Source organism: Ranitomeya imitator, chromosome 6 (assembly GCF_032444005.1).
Source record: "Ranitomeya imitator isolate aRanImi1 chromosome 6, aRanImi1.pri, whole genome shotgun sequence".
NCBI classification, from domain to species: domain Eukaryota; kingdom Metazoa; phylum Chordata; class Amphibia; order Anura; family Dendrobatidae; genus Ranitomeya; species Ranitomeya imitator.
The window spans coordinates 126,044,707-126,070,989 of record NC_091287.1 but is presented as its reverse complement, the minus strand read 5'-3'; the positions used below and the strand labels follow the sequence as shown (position 1 = coordinate 126,070,989).

General features: G+C 45.0%; 1 protein-coding gene across 1 annotated transcript in view; it reads right to left on the bottom strand.

Annotated features, from left to right (window-relative positions):
- The window catches only part of ATP2C1 (ATPase secretory pathway Ca2+ transporting 1), a 227,215-nt gene extending 201,162 nt beyond the window's left edge, over nucleotides 1-26,053 (bottom strand). Inside the window, exon 1 of the mRNA XM_069730072.1 lies at nucleotides 25,799-26,053. Within this exon, the coding sequence (XP_069586173.1) occupies nucleotides 25,799-25,882 (84 nt within the window). The 5' untranslated portion in view covers nucleotides 25,883-26,053. The remainder of the gene's footprint in view (nucleotides 1-25,798) is intronic.
- Between the last annotated feature and the right edge of the window lie 230 nt (nucleotides 26,054-26,283).

Sequence of the window (26,283 nt, the reverse complement as noted above, 5' to 3'; positions counted from 1 at the left end):
GTACAATGCTACTTTTTCCTCTGCCTTCCCGTACATAAAACCCCTCACCTCCCGGGAACCTCTGATCTTCGCAGCAAGGGGTTCCACCGCCAACGCAAAGAGCAGTGGGGACAAAGGGCAGCCCTGTCTAGTACCTCTAGACAACGAAAAGGTCTCAGAGAGAGCATCATTCACTCTAATTTTGGCTACCGGAGAAGAGTACAACAGCCACACCCATGAAATTTAGGTCCAAACCCCATTCGTTCCAGTACTGACCACAAATAGCTCCACTCCACACAATCAAAAGCCTTATGGGCGTCTAAGGATACCACAACCTGTCTTCCGACATTGTCAGAAGGGATTTGCAAATTTAAAAATAACCTTCTCAGATTGAGTGCCGTTGATTTGTTGGGCATAAACCCTGACTGATCCGGGTGAACCAGTCTATCAATCACCCTGGATAACCTATTTGCCAGAGCTTTTGCCAGAATCTTGATGTCGGCCGTCAAAAGTGAGATTGGTCTATAGGATTCTGGTAGTTGTGGGTCCTTATCGGCCTTAGGTATAACGACCACAATAGCCTCTCTCATTGATAAAGGTAGCTCCCCTCTTTCCAGTGAACTATTATACACCTCCGACAATTTGGCCAACAATGTTTCTTTCAGTACCTTGTACACCTCAGCTGGAATACCGTCCGCCCCCGGAGCCTTACCCCCAGCGACCCCCGCCAAAGCAGCCCCCAATTCTTCCTCCCCAATCGGCTCCTCCAACAACTCACATTCTTCTCTGCTCAACCTAGGCAGGTCAATCCCCTCCAAGTAACCCATCATGTCCTCAGCCCCCCTCTCCACACTAGAAGTATATAGTTTATCGTAGAATTTCCTAAACACTTCCAGAATCTGCTCCCCCCGAGTAGCCAATGTTCCATCCTCCCTCTTAATGGAGTAGGCGTGCGAGGAGTCCCTTTGTGCGGACGCCACTACCGAAAGTAAATGCCCCACCTTTTCCCCCTCCAAATAGAAAGATGCTCTTTGAAAAGCCCGCAATCTCTCCGCCTTTCTCAGATACAATTGATTGACCTCCTGTTGAGCCTTCCTCATCCGACTCTGAGACTCCCTAGTGCAATGGGCCCCCAATGCCGCCTCAGCTGCCTTCAGTTCCTCCAGGACAGCTTCATCCTGTGTTCTAGTCCTAGTCTTGTGTCGTGAAATGTCCCGAAACAAAATACCCCTCAAATACGCCTTCATAGTGTCCCATACTACATGGCATTCCGCACTACCCTCATTAATCTTAAAGAACTCTTCTATCTCTGCCCCCACAATTTCCATGTCCAGGAGTTGTAGCCAGGAGGGGTGAACCTTCCATCCCATCTTCCGTGACCCAACCTGTTCTGATAGCTTTAATGAGACCCGCACCGGACTATGATCTGATAGAATCCTGGGATTATATTCCACCCCACTTAATAATTAGTTCATCCCATCATTACCCAAGGCGACATCGATTCGAGACATAGAACCGTACGTGGTCGAGTAGCAAGAATAAGAATATGTGTTAGTATTGCGAACCCGCCATAAGTCAATCCAGCCTATTTCTCTAAGATAGTTCCCGAAAGGGGTGCCATTCCCGTCCCCGCGTAGCGGAGCGTGATTACTCTTATCCCAATGGTCGTCAGCAATGTTGTTCACATCTCCCACCACCAAAAAGGGAACCCCGACCCACCCTCTCATATGCTCCAAAATCTCTTGAATTTTCTTGCCAGAATACGGCGGGGGTATATATAGTGAAACAATGCAAATCAAACGGTTAAAAATTTTACACACTAAAAAAACATACTGACCATCCTTATCAATTTTTACTTCAATTTCCTCAAATGGAGTACTTGTATGGACCAAAACAGACACCCCCCTTGCATAATTAGAGAACGTCGAGTGATACGCCCTGCGCACCCATTTTTTCTGTAACATATCAACTTTTTCCTCAACTAAATGAGTTTCTTGCAGGCATATCACCGAGGGCCTCTGTTTCAATAGGTACTGGAATATTGCCGCCCGCTTAGTGGCATCTGCTAGCCCCCTAACATTCCAGCTTATAATATTAACATTCCCTCCCATTTCCTTAAAGAAAGATATAAGATGAGAATCACCTCTCCCAGGTCTCCACCAATGCCCTCCTCCCCCCTCTTCCCACCCCCCGCCCCAACGACTAAACCAACCTTCCCCATCTGGAATTCAAAATAACTCAGATACTCCGAACTTTCTTTCTCTATATGAGAATTGAGGGCACTTGATATACCCTAGAGCTAGGTCCTTTACCGTCCATCTCTCCCCCTCCCACCGCGGCCAATATGAACTATTCATTGCGCCGCCGAACACAATACTGTAACCGTTAGGTATAATTAGACAAACTTCAACAGTAACATTCAAACAGAACCCCTCCCCCAAAGAGAGGCAGAATCAGTAGAGTTATAGATCTTCAGAATCAGTCTCAACGGTTCCGATCAGTGCCAATTTTCTTGGCGTTGGTGTCCAGCCATTGCGTCGCCTCCTCCGGATTTTGAAAAAATTGAACACGATCCATCGCCACCACCCTGAGCTTGGCTGGGTAGAGCATTGAGTATTTTAGGTCCAGTTCACGGAGCCGTCGCTTGACTTCACCAAACTTCATTCTAAGTTTCTGCACCGATGCCGAGTAGTCCGGATAAATGGAGATCCGATTTCCGTTTATGCTCAGGCCATCACTCAGCCTAGCCTTCCTCAGTAGAGTTTCCCGATCCCGGTAGTCCAAAATTTTTGCCAATATAGCTCGAGGGGTAGAGCCAGGCGGCAGAGGGCGAGTGGGGACCCGATGAGCCCTCTCCACCGAGAAATGGTTGGTAAGGTCTGCTCCTCCCACCAAGTTCTTAAAGGGACTCTGTCACCTGAATTTGGCGGGACTGGTTTTGGGTCATATGGGCGGAGTTTTCAGGTGTTTGATTCACCCTTTCCTTACCCGCTGGCTGCATGCTGGCTGCAATATTGGATTGAAGTTCATTCTCTGTCCTCCGTAGTACATGCCTGCACAAGGCAAGATTACCTTGTGCAGGCGTGTACTATGGAGGACAGAGAATGAACTTCAATCCAATATTGCAGCCAGCATGCAGCCAGCGGGTAAGGAAAGGGTGAATCAAACACCTGAAAACTCCGCCCATATGACCCAAAACCAGTCCCGCCAAATTCAGGTGACAGGTTCCCTTTAAGCCATGACTCAATATATTCAGTGGGGTTGTTTCCCTCCACCTTCTCCGGCACCCCGATTATTCTTAAATTGTTTCTCCGGGATCGATTTTCCAAATCATCTGTCTTAAATTCTAACTCTGCGATTCGTTGAATATATTTCTTTTCTCTTTTTAACAGTTCGTTTGTCTGGTCCTCCACACTGCCCACACGCTCCTCCACCACCTCCACTCTTTTTTCCACTTTGCGCATAGCAGAGTTAAGGGACTTCATTTCAACTGTGAGATCATCCACCCTTAGGTTCAGCGCGGCCAAAGCAGATTTGCAGTGTATAACGACAGAGAAAATGTCCTGCAGTGTTGGTTCCCCCATACTTGGCTGCTGCACTTCATTATAATCATTGGTCCGCACAGGGCTATCAGCAGGTGTCACATTTTCTGCACTGTGCACTCCCTGCGCCCTCCCTGGGGAACGTTGCACCTCCACTTCACTGGCACTAACTTCCCCTCCACCTTTCTGCCTCATCAGGGCTTCCACCTCATCAAGTCCTTCTGGTCCCAACAGCAGGGCTCCCCCCTCCTCCGTACGGGCAAAGCGCTCCAGCCAGGCTATTACCTCCAGCCTCCGGCGGTATAAAGCGCTGGCTCTGGCCGCCTCCTCCTCAGCCACGGCGCCATCTTGGATTTTCGCGCCGGCTGCGGGGGCCGACTGCTTGCGGCACGGCATCTCCGCTCCTCACCGCTCGTTAACAGCGGTGCTTTCTCCCCCTCGCCGGGGACTTGCGGGGCCTCTCTGGCCGGTTTTCGGCGTTCGGCGGCGCCTTCAAAGGTCAGTTTTCAGAGCGGTGCGGGGAGAGAGATCAGCCGCACGTCCGCTCACATTCCTCGCTAGGCCACGCCCCCCCACAAGAACATTTTTTAACACATCAAATTGTGGAACTTATTTTTATTTCAAGATCTATTTATTGAAAAGTACTTTGTTTGTGGGACAACCCTTTCCCAATATATGACTGCATATGTCGGGTCTCTGACTTTGTTGCAGTCTCACAAGCTGAGCCCAAGTTTTTCCTGGCAGATGATGTGTCATGACACAGCTGTCGGGTGACCCGGGACCAGGGACTCCTTCCCTGTCCCTAACACTAGGGGGTGCCCTAGCTCGCCCTACTCCCCGGGATATTTCTAAAGGTGAAGATGCCAGGGCCTCCACCCTTGCTTTATCTCCTTAGTTAGCCCTGCACTTGTTCTCTTCCCCCACCCAGGGAAGAGGAGCGCTACTGTGCACTGTAGTACACCAACCCAACAAACAAGACAACACAAACAAGGGTTAATAGAAAACTCCAAGCATACAAAATATTCACTCACATACAACGAAGGAATTCACCGGGGCATGGAGGTAGAGGAATAAACCAAAATAGAGAAGGACGGAATTACCACACATACAAACCAAGCAACAGTCACTGATAACTCCTCCAACTCTACTTCTCATATGAACTCCTCTCCCTCCATTAGCCATGCAGCAAATGCTTGCTCTGACAAAGATTTATAACAGAACCCAGATTTTAAAGGGGAAAAGAGTGGCTAACTGAGTTCATCTGTGAACACAAGGATTTCTAACATGGCCTACTAATTCCTGTTCTGCCAGAAGAAAAACACATTTAAAATGAAGGAGAAGTGCTTCTTCTCAGCGCTGGAGTAGGAGCAATCAGAAGCTGCAGTCTTCTGGCTCCACACTGTTGTGGTAACCCCGTGACATGATGGCTGTTAACCTGTTAAACACCTCTGTCAATCTCTGATAGCAGCATTTAATACTTTCAATCAGGGAGACATGTTATCTTATGTACACACGTTATCTTATGTAAGCACCTGTGGGATGCCATGCAGGCAGTGGCGAGCTAAAAATCCCCATGCCTGTTACTACGGTACTCCTGTGAAAGCGAGCCTGCAGCTGGTGTTCATAAGAGACCGTGATTTTTCCTACACATAATATTGCTATAGTGGTCCTAAAGAGACTAAGAAAGACAGTAAAAAGTAAATATGAATAAAATGTAATAATCTAATTACCCCCATATTGTCCCATTAAAAATAAAGCCATTAAAAAAAAATACACATATTTGGTATTGCCATGTTCAGAAAAGTTCGATACATGAAAACATTAAATTCTGTATTTTTCGGACTATAAGATGCATTGGACCATAAGACTCACCCCAAATTTAGCACAAAAAGGTATCTTACCTGAGGGCCAACAGTGGTAGAGTGGGGTTACAGGAGGCATGGCCCTTTCCTCAGGAAGATGGCCGTGGCAGAAGTGGAGCGATGCTGCAGTCCCAGGGTATCTCAGTGGTGCGATGCTGCGGGTATGGTGTTGGAGGTGAAGCAGAGCATGGAGCAGGGTCCCTTCCTCAGGATGTCGGTGGTAGAAATGTGGCGGCGCCACAGCCTGGTGTCCACGGCGAGCAGATCCGAGTGCATCACCGGTTTCTTGGTGGCCATCTTCCTGAGCCCATGCGTGCACAAACTGAGATCTGGGCAGACCTCGTCTTCAGGAAAATGGCCGCTGAGATCTCAATCTGCGCATGCACGGCTTCCGGCGGCCATTTTCCTGAAGCCGAGGGCCACTGAGATCTCAAGCCCACAGCCTCAGGTAAGTGGTGTGTGAGAGGTCAACCCAGATCTCAATCCTTGCATGCGCCGCCTCCGGCGGCTCATGGCTTCAGGAAGATGGCCGCAGGGAAACCAACGATGCACTCCGCACCACCCACTGCCAAAACCGAGCCTCAGCATCGCCACATCTCTGCTGCCAACGGTTCTCTGAAGAAGGGACACTGCTACACCACTGCAGCAACCCCCCGGTAAGCCTGTGTTTGGACTATAGGACGCACCCCAAATTTTCCTCCCAAATTCTTTGGGGGGAAATAGTGCGCCTTATAGTCTGAAAAATACGGTAAATTAATCTTAAATAGATTAATCCAATTGGTAAATGGCATAATAAGGAAAAGAAATTGAAATGCCAGAATTGTATTTTTTTGGTTGCCGCAACATTGCAATAAAAGGCAATCAAAACTTCGTATCTACATCGTAATAGTAGCGACAAAAATGTCAGCTCAGATCACAAAAAATAAGCCCTAACACAGCCCCACATTACGAAAATGTAATATGTTACGGGTTTTTTTCAAATTTTCTAATTGTTTTCACTGCTTAAATAAAAAATATATACGGTATACATGTTTGGTATCTGCGTAATCGTACTGGCCGGAGAATCATAATGGCATGTGGATCTTACTGTATACTGAACATGGTTGATATAGAAAAACAACCCAAAAAAAAAACAATTGTTTAATTGCACTATTTTTGCACTGTCAATGCACTTGAATTTTTTTTTCCGCTTTCTAGTGCATCACATGTTAAAACGAATGGTGTTGACGTTACCTTTGAAGTTGCCCAAAATGAGTTGGATGTCATGCTGTTGTCTCCGATGGGTACTCCCTCAATATCGGTCCTGTATTCTGTAATGAGGTCTAATTTATTGGGGGTTCACCCGAACATTTTTTTTCAAGTATTGGAAACAACAGTTGGACGATGTGGAGATTCATAGTAAGATCAGGGCAGAGTGGTGTGGGTTCAGGAAACACATTATAAATGAAGTGTGGAGAGAAACCCAATATAAAATTATGCCCGGGGCTTTCAATCTATCCAAAAAAGATCCCTTATCAAATAGACTAACAGCATGTCCTAAATGTCACCTTACTAATTCTGATCTCATGCACGGCCTTTGGTGTTGCCCCACATCAGCTTCATTTTGGGGATTAGTTTCAAACTTAGTTAATACTATGTGTGGTTCGGGGTACACCCTGTCTCCTTATTTGGCCTTATTACACTTCTGGAATGGTACAGATAATCTTGGCAAGAAGATGGGTGGTCCTATACTGATGCATACTTTGCTTATATTGGCGAAAAAATTACTTCTTAAATATTGGCTTGATCCAGACTCCCCCCATTGTAGAATTAATAGCACATGTGAGGCATTTTATGGAGGTGGAGCAAAGAGATGCCTAATAAAGAAACTAAAGCGGGAAAGTTTCTTATGAAATGGAAACAATGTATTGTGAATTGTTGCTCTTTAGAGGAAAAGAGGAGTATAGTGGAACCCTTCACATCTACCGCTTGGTACATACTAGAGGATCTCGAAAACAACCTGGGGTTACTACGGCTGAGTTGAAGTTGGGGAGGATATGTCCAGGTCCAGATGTATAATTTAATTACAATATAACAGTCTTTTCATGATGGTGTCTAATAAGTAAGTTAGAGTATTTCACTTACCGTATATACTCGAGTATAAGCCGACCCGAGTATAAGCCGACCCCCCTAATTTTGCCACAAAAAACTGGGAAAACTTATTGACTCGAGTATAAGCCTAGGGTGGAAATGCAGCATTTACCGGTGAATTTCAAAAATAAAAATAGATCATTATTTCCCCATAGCTGTGCCATATAGTGCTCTGCACCGTTCATTTTGCCCCATATCTGTGCCCCATACTGTGCTCTGCACCGTTCATTTTGTCCCATAGCTCTGCCATATAGTGCTCTGCACCGTTCATTGTGCCCCATATACAGTGCTCTGCACCGTTCATTGTGCCCCATAGCTGTGCCCATATACGGTGCTCTGCACCGTTCATTGTGCCCCAGAGCTGTGCCCATATACGGTGCTCTGCACCGTTCATTGTGCCCCAGAGCTGTGCCCATATACGGTGCTCTGCACCGTTCATTGTGCCCCAGAGCTGTGCCCATATACGGTGCTCTGCACCGTTCATTGTGCCCCATAGCTGTGCCCATATACGGTGCTCTGCACCGTTCATTGTGCCCCATAGCTGTGCCCATATACGGTGCTCTGCACCGTTCATTGTGCCCCAGAGCTGTGCCCATATACGGTGCTCTGCACCGTTCATTGTGCCCCATAGCTGTGCCCATATACGGTGCTCTGCACCGTTCATTGTGCCCCATAGCTGTGCCCATATACGGTGCTCTGCACCGTTCATTGTGCCCCATAGCTGTGCCCATATACGGTGCTCTGCACCGTTCATTGTGCCCCAGAGCTGTGCCCATATACGGTGCTCTGCACCGTTCATTGTGCCCCAGAGCTGTGCCCATATACGGTGCTCTGCACCGTTCATTGTGCCCCATAGCTGTGCCCATATACGGTGCTCTGCACCGTTCATTGTGCCCCATAGCTGTGCCCATATACGGTGCTCTGCACCGTTCATTGTGCCCCATAGCTGTGCCCATATACGGTGCTCTGCACCGTTCATTGTGCCCCAGAGCTGTGCCCATATACGGTGCTCTGCACCGTTCATTGTGCCCCATAGCTGTGCCCATATACGGTGCTCTGCACCGTTCATTGTGCCCCATAGCTGTGCCCATATACGGTGCTCTGCACCGTTCATTGTGCCCCATAGCTGTGCCCATATACGGTGCTCTGCACCGTTCATTGTGCCCCAGAGCTGTGCCCATATACGGTGCTCTGCACCGTTCATTGTGCCCCATAGCTGTGCCCATATACGGTGCTCTGCACCGTTCATTGTGCCCCAGAGCTGTGCCCATATACGGTGCTCTGCACCGTTCATTGTGCCCCAGAGCTGTGCCCATATACGGTGCTCTGCACCGTTCATTGTGCCCCATAGAGGCTCCACATAAATCTCTGCCGCCGCTGCTGCTGCTGCAATAAAAAAAAAAACACATACTCACCTCCCTTGATTGCAGCTCCCAGCGTCTCGTTCCGGCGCCTCCATCTTCCCGGCGTCTCTGCTCTGACTGATCAGGCAGAGGGCGCCGCGCACACTATATGCGTCATCGCGCCCTCTGACCTGAACAGTCAGAGCGCAGACGCCGGGAAGATGGAGCGACGCCCGGTGGCTGGAACGCGGACAGGTGAATATGCTATACTTACCTAGTCCTGGCGATCCTCGCGCTGTCCCTCAGCTTCTTTCTCTATCAGCGGTCACCGGCACCGCTGATTAGAGGAATGAATAGGCGGCTCCGCCCCTATGGGAGGTGGAGCCGACTATTCATTTTTTTTAATGAGCGGTCCCACGTGACTGCTGAAGAGGGGAAGACACTGCAGCACAGAAGCCCGTGGGACGGCAGGGACAGCGCGAGGATCGCTGGGACTAGGTAAGTATACCTCAGCGCCCTCACCCCCTCACCCGCCGACCCTGCCACCCACCTTGACTCGAGTATAAGCCGAGAGGGGCACTTTCAGCCCAAAAATTTGGGCTGAAAATCTCGGCTTATACTCGAGTATATACGGTACTTAAATAGTTGATATTAGTTTAAAGTTTTCTTTTTAATGTCTATGTTTTATTTCATGCCAGCCTAACTCGCTTAAATCTGCATTATCTGCCTTGTCTGCTTGTTTTTTCTATACAATCTGTTATGTTATTGTAGTTCTCGAAAATTTCAATAAAAATGAGGTTTTAAAAAAATGAATGGTGTCATTTAAAAGTACAATTCTTGTGACAAAAAACATACAGCTATGTGGACGGGAAAGTAAAAAAGTTATGACTCTTGAAGCAGGAAGGGGAGGAAAAAATGGATAATGTTTGTGGCGTAAAGCGTTTAATGAATTGCCCTCTTTGACTTCTAGAAGGATTAGCTGATGCTGGATTGAAGATATTTTACTGTATGTGGGAAATAAGAAAAATGCTGGGCTTTGTGAAGGGCACTGTAATAGTCCTTGTCTGTAAAAGAGTTAATAGACCACAACAACCAGGCTTTCTTTAGAAATTCATTTTTGTTTCATGCCTGTGTTACAGTTATAGACCTGAAGGCACCGCCGCTAAGAAGAACTGCTGGAGAGCAATTAAAGTTTCACACAATCCGAATGTAATAGTTCAGACTTGACGCTGATTGTTTTCCTAACTTGTACTTCTAGATCACTTTGTCTTGAGGTTTTTAATTTCACTATGACAACCTTCAGGGTACCTTTGACCAACCACTGTGACAACTTATTACATGGACATGTTTGGTCCTGAAAATAAAGTCTCATTTGAAATTCTACGTTAGATACATTTTGTAGATCTTATCCCAAAGATTTAAAGCATTGGGAGAACCCTTTTTCTGCCAGGGGCTATTTGAATATTTTTACTATCACTCGGGGGGGCAGTACAAAATTATCAACTTGAAATTGATCCTGCTATATTTGGTCAAACAATTAACTCACCCCTAGTGTGATGTCTAGAGCTGCTTCTCTTTGGTGTGATGATGTTAGGTGATATGGATGACGTTGCTACTCGCAACTACTTTTCCAGGTTTGCGTCAGTCAGGAGTGCAGCCGACTCTTTGATGAATTTTGACAAGAACTCGCAGCAGTAAGTTCTGAACACAGATGTGTATTACACTGCAGGTATGCTCACAGTGAGAAATTCATCACTGCTCATGTAACATTTCTAAAACTGTAGCATTGGGTGTCTGCAGTATATACACTACCGTTCAAAAGTTTAGGGTCACTTAGAAATTTCCTTATTTTTAAAAGAAAAGCACAGTTTTTTTTCCAATGAAGCTAACATTAAATGATTCAGAAATACACTCTATACATCGTTAATGTGATAAATGACTATTCTAGCTGCAGACGTCTGGTTTGTAATGCAATGTCTTCATAGGTGTATAGAGGCCCATTTCCAACAACCATCACTCCAGTGTTCTTATGGTACTTTGTGTTTGATAACTATATAAGAAGGCTAATGGATGCTTAGAATACCCTTGAAAACCCTTGAGCATGTATGTTAGCACAGCTGAAAACAGTTTGGCTGATTAGAGAACTTATAAACCTGACCTTCAATTGAGCTTGTTGAGAATCTGGAGCATTACATTTGTTGGTTCCATTGAACTCTCAAAATGGCCAGAAAAAAAGAACTTTCATGTGAAACTCGACAGTCTATTCTTGTTCTTAGAAATGAAGGCTATTACATGCGAGAAATTGCCACAAAACTGAAGATTTCCTACAATGGTGTGTACTACTCCCTTCAGAGGAGATCACAAACAGGCTCTAACCAGAATAGAAAGAGAAATGGGAGCCCCGCTGCACAACTGAGCAACAAGACAAGTACATTAGAGTCTGTAGTTTGAGAAATCGACGCCTCACAGGTCCTCAACTGGCAGCTTCATTAAATAGTACACGCAAAACGCCAGTGTCAACATCTAAAGTGAAGAGGCAACTTCGGGATGTTGGCCTTCAGGGCAGAGTGGCAAAGAAAAAGCCATATCTGAGACTGGCTAATAAAAGGAAAAGATTAACCCCTTCCCGACCTTTGACGCCATGTAGGCGTCATGAAAGTCGGTGCCAATCCGACCTGTGACGCCTATGTGGCGTCATGGAAAGATCGCGTCCCTGCAGATCCGGTGAAAGGGTTGACTCCAATTTCACCCGATCTGCAGGGACAGGGGGAGTGGTACTTTAGCCCAGGGGGGGTGGCTTCACCCCCCCCGCCGTGGCTACGATCGCTCTGATTGGCTGTTGAAAGTGAAACTGCCAATCAGAGCGAGTTGTAATATTTCACCTAAAAAACTGGTGAAAAATTACAATCCAGCCATGGCCGATGCTGCAATATCATCGGCCATGGCTGGAACCACTGATGTACCCTCCCACCGCCACCGATCTCCTACCCGGTCCTCCGTCCGATGCTCCGCTCCCCTCCGTCATCCTGTCTGCTCTGTTGTGAATTCTGCTCTTGGGCTCCCTCCGGTGGTTATGAGTGGTAGTGCTGCTGTCTGTGGATCGCAGCATTTATCAGCTGTGGACCTTATAGTTCTGTGCATTTTCATGTTTTGTCTTGTCCAGCTTTGTCTGTGAAGGATTTTTTGCAGCCAAGCTGTGTCTCTGGAGATGCAGATATACCCTCCATGTCTTTAGTCAGATGTGGTGATTTGTATTTTCTGTGGTGGATATTTTCTAGTGTTTTAATACTGACCGCATAGTACTCTGTTCTATTCTTTCTTTTTAGCTAGTATGGCCTCCTATGCTAAATCCTGATTTCATGTCTGCGTATGTTATTTCCCTCTCCTCTCACAGTCAATATTTGTGGGGGGCTGTCTATCCTTTGGGGATTTTCTCTGAGGCAAGATAGGTTTCCTGTTTCTGTCTTTAGGGGAAGTTAGTTCTTAGGCTGTGTGAAGGGGTCTAGGGAGTGTTAGGTACCCCCCACGGCTACTTCTAGTTGCGCTGCTAGGTTCAGGGTTTGCGGTCAGTACAGGTACCACCTTCTCCAGAGTACGTCTCATGCTGCTCCTAGGCCACCAGATCATAACACTGCTCCCCCGTCCTCCTGTCAGCTCCCCACGTGCTCCGATGCCACCCCCCGTCCTCCGATCCACCCCCATGCTCAAATCTACCCCCCTCATACTTACCGGGCCTCCCGATGTCCGTCCGTCTTCTCCATGGGTGCCGCCATCTTCCAAAATGGCGGGCGCATGCGCAGTGCGCCCGCCGAATCTGCCGGCCGTTCCAGGTATATTTTAATCACTGCGATATAACCTATCACAGTGATCAAAATAAGAAAAAATAGTAAATGACCCCCACCCTTTATCACCCCCATAGGTAGGGACAATAATAAAATAAAGAAAATATTTTTTTTTCTTTTTCCACTAGGGTTAGGGTTAGGGCTAGGGTTAGGGTTAGGGTATGTGCACACAGTGCAGATTTGACTGCGGATCCACAGCGGATTGGCCGCGGATCCGCAGCGGATTGGCCGCTGCAAATTCGTAGCAGTTTTCCATCAGGTTTACAGTACCATGTAAACCTATGGAAAACCAAATCCGCTGTGCCCATGGTGCGGAAAATATCGTGCGGAAACGCTGCGTTGTATTTTCCGCAGCATGTCAATTTTGTGCGGATTCCGCAGCGTTTTACACCTGTTCCTCAATAGGAATCCGCAAGTGAAATCCGCGCAAAAAAACACTGGAAATCCGCTGTAAATCCGCAGATAAAATGCAGTGCCTTTTACCTGCGGATTTTTTAAAAATTGTGCGTAAAAATCTCACACGAATCCGCAACGTGGGCACATAGCCTTAGGGTTAGGGTTGGAATTAGAGTTAGGGTTGGAATTAGGGCTAGGGTTGGAAATAGGGTTAAGTTTAGGCTTGTGGTTAGGGTTACGGATAGGGTTAGGGGTGTGTTGGGGTTAAAGTTGTGGTTAGGGTTGGGATTAGGGTTAGGGTTGGGATTAGGGTTAGGATTAGGGTTAGGGTTGGGATAAGGGTTATGGGTGTGTTGGGGTTAGGGTTGTGGTTAAAGGTGTGTTGGGGTTAGGGTTGTGATTAGGGTTATGGCTACAGTTGGGATTAGGGTTAGGGGTGTGTTGGGGTTAGTGTTGAAGTTAGAATTGAGGGATTTCCACTGTTAAGTCACATCAGGGGATCTCCAAACGCGACATGGCGCCACCATTGATTCCAGCCAATCTTGCGTTCAAAAAGTCAAATGGTGCTCCCTCCCTTCCGAGCCCCGACGTGCGCCCAAACAGTAGTTTACCCCCACATATGGGGTACCAGCGTACTCAGGACAAACTGGGCAACAACTATTGGGGTACAATTTCTCCTGTTACCCTTGCAAAAATAAAAAAATGCTTGCTAAAACATAATTTTTGAGGAGAGAAAAATTATTTTTTATTTTCACGGCTCTGCGTTGTAAACTTCTGTGAAGCACTTGGGGGTTGAAAGTGCTCACCACACATCTAGATAAGTTCCTTGGGGGGGTCTAGTTTCCAAAATGGGGTCACTTGTGGAGGGGTTTCTACTGTTTAGGCACATCAGGGGCTCTGCAAATGCAACGCGACACCCGCAGACCATTCCATCAAAGTCTGCATTTCAAATGTCACTACTTCCCTTCCAAGCCCTGACGTGCGCCTAAACAGTGGTTTACCCCCACATATGGGGTATCAGCGTACTCACGACAAACTGGGCAACAAATATTGGGGTCCAATTTCTCCTGTTACTCTTGTGAAAATAAAAAATTGCAGGCTAAAAAATAATTTTTGAGGAAAGAAAAATTATTTTTTATTTTCACGGCTCTGCGTTATAAACTTCTATGAAGCACTTGGGGGTTTAAAGTGGTCACCGCACATCTAGATTAGTTCCAAGGGAGGTCTAGTTTCCAAAATGGGGTCACATGTGGGGGAGCTCCAATGTTTAGGCACACAGGGGCTCTCCAAACGCGACATGGTGTCCGCTAATGATTGGAGCTAATTTTTCATTCAAAAGTCAAATGGCGCTCCTTCCCTTCCGAGCCTTGCAGTGTGCACAAACAGTGGTTTGTGACCACATATGAGGTATCTGTGTACTCAGGAGAAATGGTCCAACACATTTTAGGATCCAATTTATCCTGTTGCCCATGTGAAAATGAAAAAATTGAGGCTAAAATAAATTTTTTGTGAAAAAAAAAGTACTTTTTCATTTTTACAGATCAATTTGTGAAGCACCTGGGGGTTCAAAGTGCTCACTATGCATCTAGATAAGCTCCTTGGGGGGTCTAGTTTCCAAAATGGGGTCACTTGTGGGGAAGCTCTAATGTTTAGGCACACAGGGGCTCTCCAAACGCGACATGGTGTCCGCTAAAGATTGGAGCCAATTTTTCATTGAAAAAGTCAAATGTCGCTCCTTCCCTTCAGAGCCCTGTCGTGCGCCCAAACAGTGGTTCCCCCCCACATATGAGGTATCAGCGTACTCAGAACAAATTGTACAATAACGTTTGGCATCCAGTTTCTCTTTTTACCCTTGGGAAAATAAAAAAATTGTTGCTAAAACATCATTTTTGTGACTAAAAAGTTAAATGTTAATTTTTTCCTTCCATGTTGCTTCTGCTGCTTTGAAGTACCTGAAGTGTTAATAAACTTCTTGAATGTGGTTTTGAGTACCTTGAGGGGTGCAGTTTTTAGAATGGTGTCACTTTTGGGTATTTTTAGCCATACAGACCCCTCAAACTGACTTCAAATGTGAGGTGGTCCCTAAAAAAAATGGTTTTGTAAATTTCGTTGTAAAAATGAGAAATCGCTGGTCAAATTTTAACCCTTATAACTTCCTAGCAAAAAAAAAAATTTGTTTCCAAAATTGTGCTGATGTAAAGTAGACATGTGGAAAATGTTATTTTTTAACTATTTTGTGTCACATAACTCTCTGTTTTAACAGAATAAAAATTCAAAATTTGAAAATTGCAACATTTTCAAAATTTTAGCCAAATTTCCATTTTTTTCACAAATAAACGCAAAAATTATTGACCTAAATTTACCACTAACATGAAGCCCAATATGTCATGAAAAAACAATCTCGGAACCGTTAGGATTTGTTGAAGCGTTCCCAAGTTATTACCTCATAAAGGGACACTGGTCAGAATTGCAAAAAATGGCCAGGTCATTAAGGTCAAAATAGGCTGGGTCGTGAAGGGGTTAATATGGGCAAAAGAACACAGACATTGAACAGAGGAAGATTGGACAAAAGTGTTATGGACAGACGAATCCAAGTTTGAGGTGTTTGGATCACACAGCAGAACAACTGAAAAGATGCTGGAAGAGTGTCTGATGCCATCTGCATAGTGGAGGTAATGTGATGGTCTGGGGTTACTTTGGTGCTGGTAAAGTGGGACATTTTACAAGGAAAAAGGAATTTTGAATAAGGAAGGCTATCACTCCATTTTGGAATGCCATGCCATGCCATACCCTGTGGACAGCTCTTGATTGGAGCCAATTTCATCCTACAACAGGACACTGACCCAAAGCATAGGGAAGAAGCAGGCAGCTAGTATTCTATCTGTAATGGAGTGGCCAGCGCAGTCACCAGATCTCAACCCCATTGAGCTGCTGTGGGAGCAGCTTGATCTTATGGTGCAAAAAGTATCCATCAAGCCAAACCAACTTGTGGGAGGGGCTTCTGGAAGCATTGGGTGAAATTTCTCCATCTTACCTCAGCAAATTAACTGCTAGAATGCCAACGGTCTGCAATTGTTATGGTCAGGTGATTCAGAACCACAATGGACCTGGTGGTTACGAGCACAGAAAATGACCTGATAGTTGCTAATCACATAGGACGAGCTCTGAGACGTGGGAACTCTGCTGACCGCAATCCCTAATCCTATCACACCACACTAGAGGTAGCCGTGGATTGCTCCTAACGCTCCCTATGCAACTCGGCACAGCCTGAGAAACTAGCTAGCCCTGAAGATAGAAAAATAAGCCTACCTTGCCTCAAAGAAATTCCCCAAAGGAAAAGGCAGCCCCCCACGTATAATGACTGTGAGCAAAGATGAAAACACAAACACAGAGATTAAATAGATTTTAGCAAAGTGAGGCCCGACTTACTAAATAGACCGAGGACAGGAAAGACAGCTTTGCGGTCAGCACTAAAACCTACAAACAACCACGCAGAGGGCGCAAAAAGACCCTCCGCACCGACTAACGGTACGGAGGTGCTTCCTCTGCGTCCCAGAGCTTCCAGCCAGCAAGACAAACCAATATAGCAAGCTGGACAGAAAAAATAGCAAACAAAAATAACACAAGCAGAACTTAGCTTATGCAGGGCAGACAGGCCACAAGAACGATCCAGGAGAAAGCAAGACCAATACTGGAACATTGACTGGAGGCCAGGAACAAAGAACTAGGTGGAGTTAAATAGAGCAGCACCTAACGACTTAACCCCGTCACCTGAGGAAGGAAACTCAGAAGCCGCAGCCCCACTCACATCCACCAGAGGAAGCTCATAGACAGAACCAGCCGAAGTACCACTCATGACCACAGGAGGGAGCTTGACCACAGAATTCACAACACCAGAGCCCCCAGGCCGACCAGGATGAGCCAAATGAAAGGCACGAACCAGATCGGCAGCATGAACATCAGAGGCAAAGACCCAGGAATTATCTTCCTGACTATAACACTTCCACTTAACCAGGTACTGGAGTTTCCGTCTCGAAATACGAGAATCCAAAATCTTCTCCACTATATACTCCAACTCCCCCTCAACCAAAACCGGGGCAGGAGGATCAATAGATGGAACCACAGGTGCCACGTATCTCCGCAACAATGACCTATGGAATACGTTATGGATGGAAAAAGAAGCTGGAAGGGTCAAACGAAAAGACACAGGATTAAGAACCTCAGAAATCCTATACGGACCAATGAAACGAGGCTTAAACTTAGGAGAGGAAACTTTCATAGGAATATAACGAGATGACAACCAAACCAAATCCCCAACACGAAGTCGGGGACCCACACAGCGCCTGCGGTTAGCGAAACGTTGAGCCTTCTCCTAAGACAATGTCAAATTCTCCACTACAGAAGTCCAAATCTGCTGCAACCTATCCACCACAGTATCCACACCAGGACAGTCAGAAGACTCAACCTGCCCTGACGAGAAACGAGGATGGAAACCAGAATTGCAGAAAAACGGCGAAACCAAAGTAGCCGAGCTGGCCCGATTATTAAGGGCGAACTCAGCCAAAGGCAAAAAGGACACCCAATCATCCTGATCAGCAGAAACAAAACATCTCAGATATGTTTCCAAGGTCTGATTGGTTCGTTCAGTCTGGCCATTTGTCTGAGGATGGAAAGCCGAGGAAAAAGACAAATCAATGCCCATCCTAGCACAAAAAGCTCGCCAAAACCTCGAAACAAACTGGGAACCTCTGTCAGAAACGATGTTCTCCGGAATGCCATGTAAACGAACCACATGCTGGAAGAACAATGGCACCAAATCAGAGGAGGAAGGCAATTTAGACAAGGGTACCAAATGGACCATCTTAGAGAAGCGATCACAAACCACCCAAATGACCGACATTTTTTGAGAGACGGGGAGATCCGAAATAAAATCCATAGAGATATGTGTCCAGGGCCTCTTCGGGACTGGCAAGGGCAAAAGCAACCCACTGGCACGAGAACAGCAGAGCTTAGCCCGAGCACAAATCCCACAGGACTGCACAAACGAACACACATTCCATGACAGAGACGGCCACCAAAAGGATCTAGCCACCAAATCTCTGGTACCAAAGATTCCAGGATGACCAGCCAACACCGAACAATGAACCTCGGAGATAACTCTACTCGTCCATTTATCAGGAACAAACAGTTTCTCCGCTGGGCAACGGTCAGGTCTATTAGCCTGAAATTTTTGCAGCACCCGCCGCAAATCAGGGGAGATGGCAGACAAAATTACCCCCTCTTTGAGAATACCCACCGGCTCAGGCAAACCCGGAGAGTCGGGCACAAAACTCCTAGACAGGGCATCCGCCTTCAAATTTTTAGAGCCCGGAAGGTACGAAACCACAAAGTCAAAACGGGAGAAAAACAGCGACCAACGAGCCTGTCTAGGATTCAACCGTTTGGCAGACTCGAGATAAGTCAAGTTCTTGTGATCAGTCAAGACCACCACACGATGCTTAGCTCCTTCAAGCCAATGACGCCACTCCTCGAATGCCCACTTCATGGCCAGCAACTCTCGATTGCCAACATCATAATTACGCTCAGCAGGCGAAAACTTCCTGGAAAAGAAGGCGCATGGTTTCATCACCGAGCCATCAGAACTTCTTTGCGACAAAACAGCCCCTGCTCCAATCTCAGAATCATCAACCTCGACCTGGAACGGGAGCGAAACATCTGGTTGGCACAACACAGGGGCAGAAGAAAAACGACGCTTCAACTCTTGAAAAGCTTCCACAGCAGCAGAAGACCAATTGACCACATCAGCACCCTTCTTGGTTAAATCAGTCAACGGTTTAGCAATACTAGAAAAATTATTGATGAAGCGACGATAAAAATTAGCAAAGCCCAGGAACTTTTGCAGACTCTTCAGAGATGTCGGCTGAGTCCAATCATAAATGGCCTGAACTTTAACAGGGTCCATCTCGATAGTAGAAGGGGAAAAAATGAAACCCAAAAATGAAACCTTCTGAACACCAAAGAGACACTTTGACCCCTTCACAAACAAAGAATTCGCACGCAGGACCTGAAACACCATTCTGACCTGCTTCACATGAGACTCCCAATCATCCGAGAAGACCAAAATATCATCCAAGTATACAATCAGGAATTTATCCAGGTACTCTCGGAAGATGTCATGCATAAAGGACTGAAACACTGATGGAGCATTAGAAAGCCCGAATGGCATAACCAGGTACTCAAAATGGCCCTCGGGCGTATTAAATGCTGTTTTCCATTCATCGCCCTGTTTAATACGCACAAGATTATACGCACCACGAAGATCTATCTTGGTGAACCAACTAGCCCCCTTAATCCGAGCAAACAAATCAGATAGCAGCGGCAAGGGGTACTGAAATTTGACCGTGATTTTATTTAGAAGGCGGTAATCAATACAAGGTCTCAACAAACCATCCTTCTTTGCCACAAAAAAGAACCCTGTCCCCAATGGCGACGACGAGGGGCGAATATGACCCTTCTCCAAGGATTCCTTTACGTAACTCCGCATAGCGGCGTGCTCAGGTACAGACAAATTAAACAGTCGACCTTTAGGAAACTTACTACCAGGAATCAAATCGATAGCACAATCGCAATCCCTATGCGGAGGTAGGGCACTGGACTTGGGCTCATCAAATACATCCCGGTAATCTGACAAGAACCCTGGGACCTCAGAAGGGGTGGATGATGAAATAGACAGAAATGGAACATTACCATGTACCCCCTGACAACTCCAGCTGGACACAGACATTGATTTCCAATCCAATACTGGGTTATGGACTTGTAGCCATGGCAACCCCAACACGACCACATCATGCAGATTCTGCAACACCAAAAAGCGAATATCCTCCTGATGCGCAGGAGCCATGCACGTGGTCAGTTGGGTCCAATACTGAGGCTTATTCTTGGCCAAAGGCGTGGCATCAATTCCTCTCAATGGAATAGGATGCTGCAAGGGCTCCAAGAAAAACCCACAGCGCCTAGCAAACTCCAAGTCCATCAAATTCAGGGCAGCGCCTGAATCCACAAATGCCATGACAGAAAAGGATGACAAAGAGCAGATCAAAGTGACGGACAAAAGAAATTTCGACTGTACCGTACCAATGGTGGCAGACCTAGCGAAACGCTTAATGCACTTAGGACAATCAGAGATAGCATGAGAGGAATCACCACAGTAAAAACACAGCCCATTCCGTCGTCTGTGTTCTTGCCGTTCAGCTCTGGTCAAAGTCCTGTTACATTGCATAGGCTCAGGTTTATGCTCAGGTAATACCGCCAAATGGTGCACAGTTTTACGCTCACGCAAGCGTCGATCGATCTGAATAGCCAAAGACATAGACTCATTCAGACCAGCAGGCATAGGAAATCCCACCATGACATCCTTAAGGGCTTCAGAGAGACCCTTTCTGAAAATTGCTGCCAGAGCACATTCATTCCATTGAGTGAGCACAGACCACTTCCTAAATTTCTGACAATATAACTCTACCTCATCCTGACCCTGACACAGAGCCAGCAAGATTTTCTCTGCCTGATCCACTGAATTAGGTTCATCATAAAGCAACCCGAGCGCCAGAAACAACGCATCAATATCACATAATGCAGGATCTCCTGGCGCAAGGGAAAATGCCCAGTCTTGAGGATCGCCACGTAATAAAGAAATAATGATCTTTACTTGTTGAACTGGGTCACCAGAGGAGCAAGGTTTCAAAGCCAGAAATATTTTACAATTATTCTTGAAATTCAGAAACTTAGATCTATCACCAAAAAACAACTCAGGAATAGGAATTTTAGGTTCTAACATAGGATTCTGAACCACTAAATCTTGAATGTTTTGTACACTTATAGCGAGATTATCCATCAAAGAGGACAGACCTTGAATGTCCATGTCTACACCTGTGTTCTGAACCACCCTGATGTACAGGGGAAAAAAAAGACAAACACAGTGCAAAGAAAAAAAAATGGTCTCAGAACTTCTCTTTTCCCTCTATTGAGAAGCATTAGTACTTTGGGCCTCCAGTACTGTTATGGACAGGTGATTCAGAACCACAATGGACCTGGTGGTTACGAGCACAGAAAATGACCTGATAGTTGCTAATCACATAGGACGAGCTCTGAGACGTGGGAACTCTGCTGACCGCAATCCCTAATCCTATCACACCACACTAGAGGTAGCCGTGGATTGCTCCTAACGCTCCCTATGCAACTCGGCACAGCCTGAGAAACTAGCTAGCCCTGAAGATAGAAAAATAAGCCTACCTTGCCTCAGAGAAATTCCCCAAAGGAAAAGGCAGCCCCCCACATATAATGACTGTGAGCAAAGATGAAAACACAAACACAGAGATGAAATAGATTTTAGCAAAGTGAGGCCCGACTTACTAAATAGACCGAGGACAGGAAAGATAGCTTTGCGGTCAGCACAAAAACCTACAAACAACCACGCAGAGGGCGCAAAAAGACCCTCCGCACCGACTAACGGTACGGAGGTGCTTCCTCTGCGTCCCAGAGCTTCCAGCCAGCAAGACAAACCAATATAGCAAGCTGGACAGAAAAAATAGCAAACAAAAATAACACAAGCAGAACTTAGCTTATGCAGGGCAGACAGGCCACAAGAACGATCCAGGAGAAAGCAAGACCAATACTGGAACATTGACTGGAGGCCAGGAACAAAGAACTAGGTGGAGTTAAATAGAGCAGCACCTAACGACTTAACTGTTATGATAAGGTAATTCAGTACCACAATGGACATAGAGGTCAGAGCACATACAGTGACCTGACAATAACCCAAAAAAACATAGAACGAGCTCTGAGACGTGGGAACTCTGCTGACCGCAATCCCTAATCCTCTCCAACCACACTAGAGGCAGCCGTGGATTGCGCCTAACGCTCCCTATGCAACTCGGCACAGCCTGAGAAACTAGCTAGCCTGAAGATAGAAAATAAGCCTACCTTGCCTCAGAGAAATACCCCAAAGGAAAAGGCAGCCCCCACATGTAATGACTGTGAGTTAAGATGAAAAGACAAACGTAGAGATGAAATAGATTTAGCAAAGTGAGGCCCGACTTTCTGAACAGAGCGAGGATAGGAAAGGTAACTTTGCGGTCAACACAAAACCCTACAAAAACCACGCAAAGGGGGCAAAAAGACCCTCCGTACCGAACTAACGGCACGGAGGTACACCCTCTGCGTCCCAGAGCTTCCAGCAAGCAGAAAAAAACAAATAGACAAGCTGGACAGAAAAAAACAACAAACAAAATAGCAAAGCGGAACTTAGCTATGCAAAGCAGCAGGCCACAGGAACGATCCAGGAGGAAACAGGTCCAATACTAGAACATTGACTGGAGGCCAGGATCAAGGCACTAGGTGGAGTTAAATAGAGCAGCACCTAACGACTTCACCACATCACCTGAGGAAGGAAACTCAGAAGCCGCAGTACCACTTTCCTCCACCAACGGAAGCTCACAGAGAGAATCAGCCGAAGTACCACTTGTGACCACAGGAGGTAGCTCTGCCACAGAATTCACAACACTTAACCCCGTCACCTGAGGAAGGAAACTCAGAAGCCGCAGCCCCACTCACATCCACCAGAGGAAGCTCATAGACAGAACCAGCCGAAGTACCACTCATGACCACAGGAGGGAGCTTGACCACAGAATTCACAACAGCAATGCTGTAATTGCTGCAAAGGGAGCATTCTTTGACGAAAGCAAAGTTTGAAGGAGAAAATTATTATTTCAAATAAAAATCTTTTTTTTTTAACCTTGTCAATGTCTGGACTAGATTTTAAATTCATTTGGCAACTCATTTGAATACATTAATAAAAACATGAGTTTTCATGGAAAACACAAAATTGTCTGGGTGACCCCAAAACTTGGAACGGTAGTGTAACTTCCTAACAAAACAAAAAATTTTGTTCAAAATTTGTGCTGATGTAAAGCAGACATGTGGGAAATGATACATATTAAGTGTTTTTGTGTGACATATCTCTGTGATTTAAGGGCATGAAAATTGAAAGGTTGAAAATTGCTAAATTTTCAAAATTTTCTCCAAATTTCCGCTTTTTTCAAATAAATGCAAGTCATATCAAAGAAATTTTACCACTATCATGAAGTACTATATGTCACGAAAAAACATTCTCAGAATCACTAGGATGCATTGAAGCGTTCCAGATTTATTACCTCATAAAGTGAAAGTGGTCAGAATTGTAAAAATTGGCCTAGTCATTAACGTACAAACCACCCTTGGGGGTAAAGGGGTTAATATTGATTTATACAAAGTTTGTTAAAAGTACCGATTCTGTTTAAAGTAGTCAAATGTTAATGGATAGCAATAGTTTTCAATTCTGAAAAATAAACATATTGTATGCCCATTCGGTTTAGCTTATTATTCAGTAATGTTGATCTAAAGGAGGCAAAATCCAAGGTTTTTCAACTTAGTGGAAAATTTGCTTCTTGAACCCATTTCTAGCAATTAGAATAAATCCCTGGATCAACAATCCATATCTAGTTATACACTAACATCATGTGAATCCTGAACATTAACTCTCTCAGTGAAGGTTTCTTTCTTCTGAAAATAGAGAAGCCATTTGTGATAATCATCATCTGGGGTTTAAATAGATAGTCAAAGAGATACTATTGAGATGTAAACTGGTCAAACCAGGTCACAACATGCAATAAAGACCTGTTTTACAAACTGGACAAACCAGCCACATACTATGTTTTTCACTTATGGCACAGTACGTACTGAAAATCTATAGTGGATCTGATGATGCAAGGATACTGGCATTCCATACCAGTAGAATAGTATATTTTTTAGATTATTCATGCAAATTAACTGAGGAATAGGATGCGAATGATCACATGTGGCGGTTCCTTCAGGAACTATCTTGGCTACTTAGCAAAGGTGATAAGATCAATGAGTCGTACCTTCAGTGAGGGCTCATGGTTACGTATAAACCTATTGAATTATGATATTTCAAAGCATAGGGGCGAAGGGGCTGGCTCATAAGATCACCATCTTCAGCGTGAGATGTTTGGCGCAAGCATCATTGTGAATCAGGTAAAAAAATGGCTCCAACTCAACTTTTACTATCTAAATGCACAACAAAACAAGTATATTACACTGCAACAAAGCACAAAATCCTCAGCCATCTGGCCACTTAAGACAGTTGAATTTCTCAAGCTACCCAAGTGTAATGTCTATTTCCTGCTGGATGTCACCTCAAACATAACACTGCTTAAAGGGAATTTGTCAGCAGGTTTTTGCTACCTCATCTGAAAAGAGCGCAATGTAGGTTAAGAGAAGCGGAATCCAACGATGTATCACATAGATTTCTGGGTGCAGCCAGTTCTGACACAATCAGAGCTTTTAGATTTAGCATGGAGCAGAGCTGAGAAAGCTAATCTCACCCACACCAGGTTCTCCATGTACAAAGTCCATAGACAGTGCCAATCACAAGAGGGGAGTGTGGGACAAGGACTCAGACCAGCTAGTCACAGCAATGATAAGCTCATAGTGCTATAACAATAAAAGAGGCATCTCTGAAATCTGTGTTTTAACCCCTGCAGCATGCTGTCTTCAGATTACATAGCAAAAACCTGCTGACAGATTCCCTTTAAGGCTTTCCTCTTGATGATAACTCCCACAGGCCTTGACAAAATCTGTTTCTTAGAATCAGAAAGCCAGGTTATAAGTCACCTTTAAAAAAATAATTTGCAGCCTCCTAACTAGACTGCTCCAGACATGGATGGATGAAGTGCGAGTCCACACTTTTCTCCCTCAGGCCAGCAACCAGTTTCTACTCTACATTTTGACCCAACCTAAAGTAAGATAAATGCCTCTTTCTCTGTTGCAGCCCCCCCCATGCCTTAAATGTCACGACACGCCAACCTAACTCAACCTTCACATTATCACAAAACCATGTAGACAATAAGTTTGTTGAAACCATAAATACAATATCCCCATAGATGATGCATTCAGCATGACCACTGGATTTTAGAGGCTTCCAGAGGTAGGGGGGTCCCTCTGTCACCTCTATATAGCTCTTTTTTGCAATGTAATTTTAGAGTATATAAAAATATAAGCAACCTATTACAAATGCTTTATTATTTAAAAAATAAATTACACTAACTGGTATCTCCTCATCCATAATAACTTAAACCAAAATTATAATGTTACTTAATTTCTGTTTTCCGTTCATCTGAACTCCCAAAAAGTAGAATAAAATACACCAAAATGTTACACCTGCTCCAATGAAAATATCAACTCGTCCCACAAAAAAAAGCCTCAGCCACGGTGAAATTGATCAACTCCTCCTGCTCCTCCAGCTTTCAGAATGTGATCAATCAAACATTTTAGGGCCATTAAAGTACAGAGTAGGCCACTTTCTTAAAGGGTCAAATACCATTGATACCTAGGAAAATTGAAAATCACCCAGGTCAACATAGCCTCTAAAGCAGAATTATTATAAGCGACACTACATTTAAAATCATAGGTATGATCATGTAATTCATGGTACAATAGAATGAGAAATCAATTAAAATAAATATAGATCTAGACATTTTTATATAAAACATCATTAATCTGTTCAGTGTATCATTTCAAATACTTTCTGAAAGCAAACATATGCTAGGCAATTCCTTGCACATTTCTTAAATACAGATTACAAGTATTACCTGATCTTCTGGTGCTTCCGTTGCTGATAAAGAATGCCAATTCCATCGGAACGGCAACTGCATGAGATAGGTAAATGCCGGCATTACTAGAGACTTTAGTAACAGCAGTTAGGTAATGAGATCAGGCAAATGTCCACTTCTGACCTATATATTAATCTAGATTTGCTTGCTCTTGTAATACTACGCTGTAACACCACAAGTACACCGGCTGATATCCCTGTGCATGTCTGTTAATGTAACCACGCTTCAACTAGTAGGAAAAAAAACAAGACAATCAGGTTCTGAGTTCTCAAGAAAGCTCGGCTATAATAATCAGCCATGAGTACGCCTCCTCAGTTTGAAGCTAATGCTTGAATAATTGGATTATTTTAGGAAGCAGCTGTGACAATTCTACTGAAACTGAAGGGAGACAATAAAATATCTGAGAGCAACAATGGTTTATTGAGTATATTATCATAACAGTATCTCACTTAATCCCTACACTG